The sequence below is a fragment of the Opisthocomus hoazin genome, chromosome 33, assembly GCF_030867145.1.
Source record: "Opisthocomus hoazin isolate bOpiHoa1 chromosome 33, bOpiHoa1.hap1, whole genome shotgun sequence".
Classification (NCBI taxonomy): Eukaryota; Metazoa; Chordata; class Aves; order Opisthocomiformes; family Opisthocomidae; genus Opisthocomus; species Opisthocomus hoazin.
This window is the reverse complement of record NC_134446.1, coordinates 3,669,271-3,681,768: the sequence shown is the minus strand read 5'-3', so window position 1 is coordinate 3,681,768 and position 12,498 is coordinate 3,669,271. Positions and strand designations below refer to the sequence as shown.

The following is a 12,498-nucleotide window of genomic DNA, read 5'->3' as shown; positions in this document are numbered from 1 at the left end:
TGGGGCTCTGTGCTGGGCAGACTGAAGCCATGCTAGGCGGACTGGGCTTGTGCTGGGCATACTGGAGCCATGCTGGGCAGGCTGGGGCTGAGCTGGGCAGGCTGGGCTTGTGCTGGGCTGACTGGAGCCGTGCTGGGCAGCCTGGAATAATGCTTAGGCATACTGGAGCCATGCTGGGCAGACTGGGGCTGGATTGGACAGACTGGGCTTGTGCTGGGCAGACTAGGGCTATGCTGGGCAGTCTGGCATTGTACTGAGCAGACTGGGGACGTGCTGGTCAGACTGGGGCTTGTACTGAGCAAACTGGGGCTGAGCTGGACAGACAGAGGCTTTGCTGGGTAGACTGGGGCTGTACTGGTTGTACTGGCAGCACACGCCTTCCCCTTCCCTGCAGAGGTGCCAGCCCGGCTGTTGGGTGGTCGCTCACGCTGTGCTGGGCGCCTGGAACTCCTCTTTGCTGGCACCTGGGGCTCTGTCTGCGCCGAGGGCTGGGACCTGGCAGCCGCCCGGGTCCTTTGCCGACAGCTCGGCTGCGGTCGCCCGCGCCTCATCCCGGCACCCTGCAGCCCCGCGGCAGCCGGCGCGTCGCCAGCGGTGCTGCGACAAGTGCAGTGCACCGGGCAGGAGCTGACCATGGAGCATTGCGTCCTCCAGCCGGGGCCCGCGTCATCCTGCCCCGTGGATCGGGTGGCTGCCGTTGAGTGCGAGGGTGAGCGTGCAGCGGGGTGGGGTGATGCCACCCGAGATGCTGGGGGTCCCGTGGGGCTGGCGTCACACCGGTCTCCCTGCAGAGCCCTTCCAGATGCGGTTGGCGGGTGGCCCCAGCCGCTGCGCTGGGCGGTTGGAGGTGAGCCGCGACGGGCAGTGGGGCACGGTCTGCGATGACGGCTGGAGCGGACGCAACGCGGACGTGGTCTGCCGGGAGTTGGGCTGCGGAACGGCGGAGGCGGTCGGTGACCTCCCCCGGGAACGACCCCGCTTTGGCCCCGGTGCTGGGCGCATCTGGCTGGATGACGTCCGCTGCCGGGGTCAGGAGGGGACCTTGCGGGACTGCGCCCACCGCGCCTGGGGACGCCACGACTGCACCCACCGGGAGGACGTCGGCGTGGTCTGCCAGGTCTGGGACGTCCCCTCCTGCCGCCATGGGACACATGGGCTGGCCTGGCAGAGCAGGATCAAGCCGCTGTCATCCTTTTGTCCTTGCAGGATGACTGAGCAGCAGAGCTCTGCCCCACAGACAGCCCCCGATCTCAGCAGCCACCACGTCCCTCTGTGGACCATCCCTTCTGCACCTCTCCCTGGGCATCCCCTGGTCCCATGGGGGACCTCATGCACAACACCCCACAGGAGGCTGTGGGTGGCAGCAGGGGGTCCTGCCCCAGCCCCTTGTCCCCCGTGCCCAGTCATTAAATGTGGAGAACTGAGGAGCTCTCTGTGCTGTGCCTGTGCCTGGGGATGTTGGCACCCAGCCCCACGGGGCACCATGGGGGCCTGTGGCTGTGCCGTGGGGCAGCAGTGGGGTGAGCTCAGGGACCCGGCTGTCCCAGGTGTGGGGCTGAGCCGAGCCTGGCTCCCTGCCCATGCTCCCCCCGTGGCCTCTCGACCTCGTTATGAAACATCTCGTTAGCGCTAATCCTGCAGCCACCTGTCCCGCTCCCAGCACCCTGCCTGCCTGGGGGAGGGGATCTGCCCGCAGCTCTGCCCCGGGTCATGGGGCAGGAGCAGCAGGGCAGGAAGCGGGGCAATGGGGTTTGGAGGGCAGAGGGGCAGGATGTGGGGCAGTGGGACTTAGGGGTGTAGAGGGCCAGAGAGGGGGGCAATGGGGTTGGGGGGCAGAGGGTCAGTGCAGGGGGCGATGGGGACCAGGGCTTGCACAGGGGCAGGGCATGGGTCAATGAGACCTATGGGTGCAGAAGGTATGGGTGCAGTGGGGCCAGGGGCTGCAGAAGGGCAGGGCATGGGGCAATGGGGGCTAAGGGGGCAGCGGGGCAGAGAGTGGAGCAATAGGGGCCAAGGGTGCAGGGTGTGGGGCACTGGAGGTCACGGACTGCAGAAGGGGCAGGGTGTGGGGCAGTGGGGGCTAGGGATGCAGACAGTATGGGTGCAGTGGGGCCAGGGGCTGCAGAAGGGCAGGGCGTGGGGCAATGGGGGCTAAGGGGGCAGCGGAGCAGAGAGTGGAGCAATAGGGGCCAAGGGTGCAGGGTGTGGGGCACTGGAGGTCACGGACCGCAGAGGGGCAGGGCGTGGGGCGATGGGACCTACGGGCGCAGAGGGTGTGGGTGCAGTGGGGCCAGGGGCTGAAGGGGGGCAGGTCGTGGGGCAATGGGACACCAAGGGCGCATATTCCCCCCCTGCAATGACAGAAGGGGGACAGGGGGACACAGTCAGGGGCAACAAGCACGGGAGCAGTGGGGCGGTGGCTGGTGGGGCTCAGCACAGGGCTGTGCCCCCCCCTCCAGCCCTGGGGACGGGGACAAGCTGTTGCCACCTGGCCCGGCTGCCCGACGGCTATTTCGGTGCCCCCGCAGCTGTCCATCCCTCCGCCCCCGCCGCCCTGCCACCGCGCTCCCTCCCATGCTCCTGGGCTGCCGGCCAGCCACGGGCCCCCCTCCCGGGGAAGGGGGGCACACACAGACAGGGACAGTGACAGGCACTCGCATCCTCCGCATGCCGCCGAGGCCAGAGATGTGCCGGTGGGGCTGGATGGCCCGACCCCGGGGATGGTCCCCAGTGAGGCAGGGGGGGTCACAGCCTCCTGATTTCTGCCCCATGGGGAAGGCTGGGGGCAGACACCCCTGGGAGCAGTCCCCGGTCCCCAGGTGGGTGACAGGGGGATGCGAGCTTCCCCCCCCGGCTGCCTGCCAAGCGGGTCCTGCTAATGTGCTGTCAAGTATTAATTACCTTCCAGCCGGACCGGGGTCAGGGCCCTGTGAGCAGATGGGATCGGGGGAAAGAGCAGGTGGGGAGGGAGAGGGAGAGGGAGGGGATGCAGCCGTGGGAAATGGGGGGAGAGGGAGGTGGCCGTGGGAAATGGGGAGAGGGACGGGTGTTATTGTGGGAAATGGGGGGAGAGAGATGGTTGTGGGGAAAGGGGAGAGGGAGGGAGATGGTTGTAGGAGCTGGGGAGATGGAGGGGTGATGGTCACGGGAAGTGGGGAGAAGGAGGGAGAGGGTCGCGGGAACAGAGAGAGGAAGATGGCTATGGGAAATGGGGAGAGGGATGGGTATTACTGGGGGAAATGGGGAGAGAGATGGTTGTGGGGAAAGGGGAGAGGGAGGGAGATGGTTGCAGGAGCTGGGGAGATGAAGGGGTTATGCTCATGGGAACTGGGGATAAGGATGGGTATTACTGCGGGAAGTGGGGAGAGGGAGGGGTGATGGTCATGGGAAGTGGGGAGAGGGAGGGAGACCACTGTGGGAACTGGAGAAAGGGAGGGAGATGACTGTGAGAAGTGGGGAGCTGGAAGGGTATGGCCCTGAGAACTGGGAGAGAGCGAGGGATCCAATCTGGGAACCGGGGTGGAGGGAAGGTGCTGGGGCAGGTGCAGCCCCAGGGTGCAGGCAGAGCAGGGTGCCCCAACCTCCGTGTGCTGTTGTCCCCCCACTGCAGCCCGGGGAGACTCCCCCCCCAGAAGCCCCAGCCCCATGCATACCCCCCAGGCTGTGCTCCCATGGCTGACCACCACGTTTCGGCACGGCCGGTGCTTCCTTGGCAGGACACCGTGCGCGTGTGCTGCCAGCCGAGCTCTGCCAGCCCCATCCCAAAATAGACCCCCCCAGGGAACGCGCCCTGCCGAGAGGGCCCAGATGTGAGTCAGAGCTGGGGAGGGGGGGGAATGGTGGGGACACAGGGCGGTGGTGGTGTGGCTGGGGCTGGGGACACTGGGGATGGTGACGGAGGGGGGGTCGATGTGGGGATGACATCTCCCAGGGTTGGTGCCAGCCCCATGGGACAATGCCTTGGTCCTGGGGATCGCTGCAGCCCAGCAGTTGGGGCTGGGGGGTGTGTGTGTCCCCACCCCGTACCAAAACCATCCTGGCCCACATCTGGGGGAGTCTGGCATCCACTGCTTGCTCCCAGTCCCTGCCCCACACCCCCGTGGGAGCCAGTTGGCATGCATGTGGATGAAGTTAGAGCTGTGAGATGCTGCATGGCTGGGGGGGCTAAGTGACAAAACAGATCCCTCCCCCATCCCAGTTCAAGAAAGATGAGGAGCTACTGGAGAGAGTCCAGAGGAGGGCTACGAGGATGGTGAGGGGACTGGAGCATCTCTCCTACGAGGAGAGGCTGAGGAAGCTGGGCTTGACCAGCCTGAAGAAGAGAAGGCTGAGAGGGGACCTAATAAATGCTTATAAATATCTGAAGGGTGGGTGTCAGGAGGACGGGGCCAAACTCTTTTCAGTGGTGCCCACCGACAGGACAAGGGGCAATGGGCACAAACTGAAGCAGAGCAAGTTCCATCTGAACATGAGGAAGAACTTCTTCCCTCTGAGGGTGACGGAGCCCTGGCCCAGGCTGCCCAGGGAGGCTGTGGAGTCTCCTTCTCTGGAGATATTCAAGGCCCACCTGGACAAGGTCCTGTGCAGCCTGCTGTAGGTGACCCTGCTTCGGCAGGGGAGCTGGGCTGGGTGACCACAGAGGTCCCTTTCAACACCAAACATTCTGTGATTCTGTGATTCTGTGATCCCCTCAGGGACGTGGCACAGGGGAGGGGAAACTGTGGCTGGTGGAGGGATGCCTGTGAAGTGCTGTGTCCTTCTGGGATGCCACCACAGTGGGATGAGCAGTCGTGGCCAGCCTGGGGCTGTGCTGCGATGTGGTGGTGGTGGTGGTGGGGCTGTGGCAATGGCGGGGGCAGGTGGCGTGTGGTTGTGGTATGGCTGGGCTATGTCCTGGCATTGCTGGGCTATGTTGTGGCATGACCAGGCTGTGTTGGGCATGACCAGGCTGTGCTGGGCATGACCAGGCTGTGTTGGGCATGACCAAGATTTGTCGTGGCATTGCTGGGCTGTGTCGTGGCACTACTGTCAGCACTGCTCAGCCCTCATGGCATGACGAGGCTGTGTCATCGCATGAGCGATGGACCATTGCATTGCTGGGCTGTGTTGGGCATGGTTGGGCTGTGTCGTGGCATCACCAGTCTGTGTCATGACATGGCTGGGCTGTGTTGTGGCATGACCTGGCTGTTCTGGGCATGACCAGGTTGTGTCATGGCATTGCTAGGCTGTGTCGTGGCATTACTGGTCCACGTCATGGCATGACAAGGCTGTGTCATTGCATGAATGAGCTGTGTCATGGCATTTCTGGGATGTGTTGGGCATGGTTGGGCTGCGTCATGGCATCACCAGTCTGTGTCATGACATGGCTGGGCTGTGCCGTAGCATGGGTAGGGTTGTGTTGTGGGATGACATCGTGATGGCATTGCATGGGGGACGGGCAGACAGGATAGGCTGGCCATGGGAGGACAGACTGGGCATTGCACATTGGGACAGACAGACAGATGTCAAGGAGCATGGCTGGGTGAAACCAAGCAGATTGGTCTGATGGAGAGGCAGTACTGTGAGGAAGGATGGATGGACAGGATGGAGCATTGCAAGGGGGGACAAACAGAGGTGGCACAGGGCAGCTGTCACAGAGGACTATGGATATGGACAGACAGATGTCATGATGCATGGCATGGGGAGATGGACAGAACAGCACACAGATGGATGGACAGACAGCACAGGCAGGGACAGCCAAGATAAGAAGCAAGGCGTGTGGGGACAGATGGACCAAGCTCTGCGTGGGATGCATGGATGGATGGATGGATGGATGGATGGATGGATGGATGGATGGACAGACAGTGTGGAGGACAGCTTGCAGGGATGGACGGATGGACAGAGCATGGTGCTGGGGACAGACCCCCTCTCTGGGTGAACAAGCAGCACAGGGACAGACGGTGCAGAGCAGCATGCTGAGGGACAGCCAAGAGGCCTGCACCCTGCTTCTGGACCACACATTGGGTGCACTGAGCCTGCCAGGCTCAGCACTGCTCAGCCCCCATCCCCAGCTCCACCTTGTCTGTCTGTCCCTCATGCAACACCCTGTCTGTCCCCCCACACTCAGCTCCACCCTGTCTATCTGACCCCCATCCCCCAGCTCCATCCTGTCCATCTGTCCCCCTAGGTAATGCCCTGTCTGACCCCTATGCCCATCCCTACCCTGTCTGTCTATCCTCCTATGCAATGCCTTGTCTGTGCCCCATCCCCAGCTCCACTCTGTCTGTCTGTCCCCCTATACTCAGGTCTACCCTGTCTGTCTGTCCCCCATCTCCAACTCCATCCTGTCTGTCTGTCCCCCATGCAATGCCCTGCCTGTCCTGCCTCCTGCCTATCTTTGGCCCTCGGCACGCGTTGGGGCTGACACATGTTCCCTGCGCGCGAGTGACAGAGATTAGCGCGGGCCGGCGGCATGGGAGCGGGCAGGAAAGTCTGAGTCACAGCTCCTGGTGCCGGGGGTGGCTGTGGGGCTGGGGGCACCCAACCGTGCCCTGGGAGCACCCGACCCTGTTGGGACACACGGCGGGGGACACAGGTGAGGTACGCACTGCTCCTGGGCTTCTCGACTTTCCCCGTACAACCTTGAGGGACGCTCGACCCTGCCTTCTGCTTCTGGCTTGCTTGCATGACCCTCTTGGCTCAGCCCCACGGCAGTGGGTGTGTATGGACCCCCCGACAGGCTGGTGGTCTCAGCCTTGCACACCTGGAGGTGCTGGTGGTGGTGGTGACCTCACTGCTGTTGTGCCGGAGCAGATGGCTGCAGGTGGTGGGATGGGAGAAGGATCTGGGGTCCTGCTTCAGGGATGGGGGTGGAGGAGCAAAGAGTCATCCCTGACTCCCTACAATGGGGGGATATGGGGAGGGAGAAAGCTAGTTCTGACCCTGTGCAATGGCGGGGCAGGGGGGGGGAAGTATGGTGGAGAGAGGGAGCCCTGACTGCTGCCACGGGGTGATGTGGGGTGTGATGTACCTGTCCCTTCTCTGGGAGGTTATAGGGCTCACTGCCTCTCCTCTGGGGTGTTCTGTGGGGCTGACCTTTCCTCCTACATAGGGACAAGGGGGCTTAATGGAGCAAGTGTCCTGGCCCCCTGAGCTCCCATTGCAGGTGCTTGGCCCCACTGGAAAGCGACATTTTTGGGTCCCCATCACCTCTTGGCATGGGGCTGCACCTTCTCACCAGCTGGGACCCCCATGTCTGCACAATGTCTGCGGCAGAGGGACAGGGCTTGATCCTGGCTGGGGACACCGTAGGGAGAGACCCTGGGGTGGACTGGGCTGTACTGGGCTTGACTGTGCTGGGCTGCATTGGGCTGGGCTGGCTAAACTGGGCTGGGATGGGCTGCTTAGGACTGAACTGGGCTGGAGAAGATTGGACCAGGCTTGTCCGAGCTTCTCTAGTCTGGGCAGGGATGGACTGGATTGGGCTTGGGTGGGTTGGACTGGACTGAACTGGGTTAGACTGGGCTGCACTGGACTGTTCTGACTAGGTGCCCTGAGGGTGGTGCTGTCACCACCTCCCCATGCAAGGGGCTGGGGAAGGTGGGTTTTTGCAGCAGCGCGGGGGAATTGGCTCTCCCCAGGGCCCATGGAGGAGTCGGACGAGGACGGGGAGGACAACGAGGAGTTCCTGGAACGGCTGATGATGCAGACGGGACAGGAGGTGCCGCAGCGGGAGCTGGAGGAGGACTATGCCGTGTTGGAGGAGCTGGGCAGTGGGACCTACGGCCGCGTGGTGCTGACGGAGCCCCGGGATGGTGGTGAGGGGCACTGGGGGGACAGGGGATGGGGAGGGCAACCCCATTGCTGTCTGTGGGAACCTACTCCCCAGATGTGCACAGATGTGCACAGCCCAACTGCTGCAGCCAACCCACCCCAGCCAAACCCCATCCCTTCCCAAACCACCCCATGCCAGGCCCTCTCTCTGCCCTGGTTGGTGCTGAAGCCCCTTCGGCTCCCCCATCATTTTCCAGGCTCGCCGGTGGTCCTCAAGCTGATGCTGAAGGAGCAGACAGAGCGACGGGCGTTCCTGCGGGAGTACTGCATTGCCCTGTGCCTCTCCAGCCACGCTGCCTGCCTCCGCGCCCTGCCCATCGCCTTTGAGAGTGCCACGCACTTCGCTTTTGGGCAGGAGCTCGCTCCCGCCGGGGACCTGTGTGCCCTCCTCAACCCAGGGGTGTGTGCTGCCCCATGGCTCTGCGGCGACAGGGACCGGGACGGGTGGGAGGATGGAGGAGAAGGTGCTGGGACGGGTTTGCAGTGGGTGCAGTGACGCAGTGTGTGAGGACAGCGTTTGCAGGGAGAACCCACTGACTCTGTGTGGGCAGACCGTTTGCCATGGGGTTCGTGCCCACACTGTGCATGGAGAGAGACTCTTCGCAGTGGGTGCAGTGGCACTGAGCATGAGGACACCCTTTGCAGTGGGTTGCATGGTGATGCTTTTGGTGGGAAGACCCTTTGCAGTGGGTGAAGTGGCACTGAGCATGAGGACACCCTTCGCAGTGGGTTGCATGGTGATGCTTTTGGTGGGAAGACCCTTTGCAGTGGGTGAAGTGACACTGAGCATGAGGACACCCTTTGCAGTGGGTTGCATGGTGATGCTTTTGGTGGGAAGACCCTTTGCAGTGGGTGAAGTGGCACTGAGCATGAGGACACCCTTCGCAGTGGGTTGCATGGTCGTGCTTTTGGTGGGGAGACCCTTTGCAGTGGGTGAAGTGACACTGAGCATGAGGACACCCTTCACAGTGGGTTGCATGGTGATGCTTTTGGTGGGAAGACCCTTTGCAGTGGGGTGCATGCCCACACTGCTCATGGGAGGAGACCCTTCGCAGTGTGTGCAGTGACACTGCGTGTGGGGACACCCTCTGCAGTGAGGTACATGGTCATGCTTTTGGTGGGGACATGCTTTGCAGTGGGGTGCAGTGATACGGTGCATGGGAAGAGACCCTTTGCGGTGAGACGCGTGCTCATGCTGTGCATGGGGTGAACCTTTGCAGTGCAGTCATGGGGCTACATGCTGCTGTGGGTCAAAGCATGTATTGGAGGTGCTGGGCATGGGGCTGGGTGATGCAGCAGCCCCTTTGGGGAGGGGTCTATGTGATGGGCGATGGTACCACCATCCCTGCAGGAGGGCCTGGCAGAGGAACTGGTGAAGCGCTGTGCATCCCAGCTGGCCGAGGCACTGGACTTCATGCACAGCCGTGCCCTGGTGCACCGGGATGTCAAGCTGGACAACGTGCTGCTCTTCGACCGCGAGTGCCGGCGGGTGAAGCTGGGAGACTTCGGGCTCACCCGCATGCAGGGCTCAGCAGTGGGTGCCATGTCCGGCACCCTGCCCTACGCCCCGCCGGAGCTCTGCCTGCTCGAGGGCTCCGACACACTGGAGCTGGACTCCAGCCTGGACGTCTGGGCCTTTGCTGTCCTGCTTTTCTGCCTCTGCACCGGCTGCTTCCCTTGGGCTGTGGCTGCCAGCTCCGATCCCCAGTTCGAGGACTTCTGCATCTGGCAGAGTGGCACGGAGGGGCATGGGGTGCCTGCGTCCTGGCGAATTTTTGGCTCTGGTGTGCTGGAGATGTTCCGGCGCTTGCTGACATTGGACCCTGACCGCCGGAGCCCGGCCATCGAAGTGCAGAAATACCTGTCCCTGCCCTGGGTGATGGCTCCCAGTGCCAGGGAGTCGGCACCGAGCAGCTCCCAGTCCCCCCTTACCGGCAGCACGGGGGAGAGCCTGGGGGGCACCGGGGGACGGGAGGCTGCTGGTGGGGGAGATGGGATTCCCGTGCCCTCTGCTAATGCCCTGGCCCCGTGCCGGTAGCCAGCACCTCCCCTCCATCCCGGGGCTGGTATCGTGGCGGGCATTCCCCAGGGGTCTGGGCTCCCTGTCTGATGCCCGAGGCTTGCGGGACTAGAAATGGGCTGCAAGCATGGGAAGGAGAAGCGATGCCTCAGGCAGCACCTGGAGACCCCAGCCCTGCAGCTGGACGCCTGGCACCTTGCAAACCGACATCACTTGGCAGTGGTGACAACAGTCCGCCTGAGCAACGGTTGCACAGCTCTGAGATGCACAACGGAAAGCCAGGGCAGAAGAAGCCCGTGGGATGAAAGAAAGAAATAGGAGAGAAATTAAGTAGAAATTTAACCTGTTAAGGCCAATGCAAGACCTTGGCAGAGACACATGGTGAGACTGCTCAGCAGAGGAACACAGAAATACATCTGACCTTGACCTCCTTCCTGCACCTCAGGAGTGAGGAGGAGGTTAAGGGCTGCTGTTAATTAGAGAAGATGCTAAACAGCCTCCTAGGGGTTAAGGAGCTGGGGAAACTGGTGTAAGCCCTCAAGGCATCCAGCTGAAATGGGGTGTGATGGGGCTTGGAGGAGCTGCTAGGTGGATCTCTAGGACTTGAGTTAAAGCCAGACAAGCCTGGGATGCAGCTCTGTCTGAACAATGCAATGGGGAGAATGATTTGCAACGTTAAGGGCTGGACGTGGGTCGGTCGATAGTGCAAGAGGGTAAAGAGACACAGCAAGAGAGCAAATTGGAATGGCTCTGGGTGCCCAGGAGGGGACACACATGAAAAATGGCTTTGACAGCCGCAAATGTTCTCCATCTCCAGCACGGGAGGGACAGAACAGACTCCGGAGGGGAGTTTGTGGGGTGAGTTCATGGTTTGGAGGCTGGACAAACACCTGCCCAGGCTCAACCAGCCATCTGGTCCCCGCTGGCTTTCCCACCGAGGCTGCTGGCAGCCGGGAGGAGAGCAGCGGGGTCCCACAGGCTTTAGCACCTAACCTTGGTGCCACTCCACGTGTGGGTAGGTCTCTGCCTGCCTGCTGGGAAGCACCGTTATGGGGGTCTCCTGCACCCCTTTGAGCAGTCTGCACCTCTGTTTTGGGGCACAGGGCTCCTGCAGCCTCTGCCTGGGACCCCTCCATGCTCTGCCTGGGGACCCCATTCCCACCCTTCCCCAGGGACCCCCAACAGGGTGGGGGATGCTGTGCTCTGCCATCGGCAGAGGCTCCGTCTCCTGCACCAGCAACCCTGGTGGAAAGTGGAAGGGAAGGGGGGAAATTATCTGAGATGCTGAAGCTTAATAAAATTCTCTGTTGTTTTGCCTTTTTTTTTTTTTTTTACTGTTTTGTCCCATGAACCCACTGCTTGAGCTCTAAATCCTGCTTTTTCTGCATCTTGGGGCAGGCAGGCTGTGAGCAAATGGGGTCCAGTCCCCCCAGCCCTCTGTTGTAGTGGGAAGTCTCGGGAGAGGATAGGGCACATGGGCAGGTGGGAGGCATGCCGAGTGCCTGGATTTAGCAACTTGGAGGCTTTTGCTTTGTAGCTGCCTCCCCTCCCCCACCCTGCCCCAACCTGCAGCCTGGGGATGCTCGACCCAGGGGTGGTGATGCCGGGCTGGACAGTGGTGCTCCCTGCAGCTGGGGGTGGAAAACTCCCCCATCCTGGAGGAATTGTCTCACAGGTGGGGGTCCTGCATCCTGTTGCTGGATTTCTCCTGAGCCACGTGGTTTTCCAGGCGAGAAAATCCTCCCCAGCACAGCACCAGCATGCATGCCATGAAGCTTTCTCCTAAGGAGATAAAGCTCCATGGAAAATGCATTGAGTAATGCTTGCAACAAGCAGCTTGTAAACACATTTGCAGAGTGAGTCATTCCACCATCCACACAGATACATGGCCCTAGCCCTCACTCAAGCTTCCCAGTAGCTGGGGAGAGCTGGACCTGTAAAGCTGTGCAGGGTGGTCCTGAGATGCTGCTGGCTGAACAGCAAGGGGGGCAATCATGTGAGGGACAGCCAACCCCCCTGGGTGATTTAAAGGAAGGTCTTGGGGACCTTATGGGGCAGTGCTACCTTGCAACAGCCCCTTGCTATCAGCTACAAAGCAGTGCAGTTGGACCTGCAATGGAAAAAGCAATGGCTGCATCTATGGGGCCAGGATGGGAGAAACCTCCTGGTCTGAGTCCACCAATCTCATCTGTAGTGTACCAGGAAGGAGAAATTTCTTGGGGTCTCAAGATCTGCAGGATTTAGCTACTCCTTAACAGGCAAACACTCCCATCTCCGGCCTCCAGTATCACGGTGAGGGGGGCTGTGGGGAGACGTGCTGCCAAAACCCCAGGCTAGTAGCTAGCAGAACAGTTTACTGAGATATCCAGAAATAATATGTGTGGGCACGTACCTGTTCAAATGTGTTGCACCCGGGTGTATCCAGCAGAGGCACCAAAAGCAAACCCAAAGACCGCTGTTGAGGGTTGGCCCCCAAATCAAGGTGAAGCATCATCCCATCACCTCTATCCTCTTCCTTCCCAGACAGGACTTAATTTGGATACAAAACATTAGAGCACATTGGAGGCTTAACTCGTCAGCCCTGCTGAAGAACAGGATTGCTCCTAATTCCTCTTTCGATATGGAATTTAATGGGAAAGACAGGCAGGCCACATTGGGAGACAGTG

The 12,498-nt window shown here is 61.4% G+C and overlaps 2 protein-coding genes across 5 annotated transcripts in view; both read left to right on the top strand.

Annotated features, from left to right (window-relative positions):
* The window catches only part of LOC104327274 (uncharacterized), a 124,989-nt gene extending 123,565 nt beyond the window's left edge, over positions 1-1,424 (top strand). The window contains 3 exon segments of the mRNA XM_075445861.1: positions 395-709; positions 792-1,117; positions 1,207-1,424. Of these exon segments, the coding sequence (XP_075301976.1) occupies positions 395-709; positions 792-1,117; positions 1,207-1,215 (650 nt within the window). The 3' untranslated portion in view covers positions 1,216-1,424.
* Positions 1,425-2,744: 1,320 nt separating this feature from the next.
* Positions 2,745-11,116, top strand: LOC104327271 (putative serine/threonine-protein kinase SBK3). 4 transcript variants are annotated; one of them, XM_075445883.1, is made up of 4 exons: positions 2,745-2,819; positions 7,620-7,796; positions 8,010-8,212; positions 9,164-11,116. In XM_075445883.1, exons 2-4 carry the CDS (start codon positions 7,625-7,627, stop codon positions 9,848-9,850), a joined length of 1,062 nt encoding a protein of 353 aa, XP_075301998.1. In that variant the 5' UTR covers positions 2,745-2,819; positions 7,620-7,624; the 3' UTR covers positions 9,851-11,116. The 4 variants fall into 4 exon arrangements, with proteins under 4 accessions (XP_075301998.1, XP_075301999.1, XP_075301996.1 ...); XM_075445884.1 differs by lacking the exon at positions 2,745-2,819 and adding an exon at positions 3,786-3,809; XM_075445881.1 differs by lacking the exon at positions 2,745-2,819 and adding an exon at positions 6,198-6,574.
* The last annotated feature ends 1,382 nt before the right edge of the window (positions 11,117-12,498 follow it).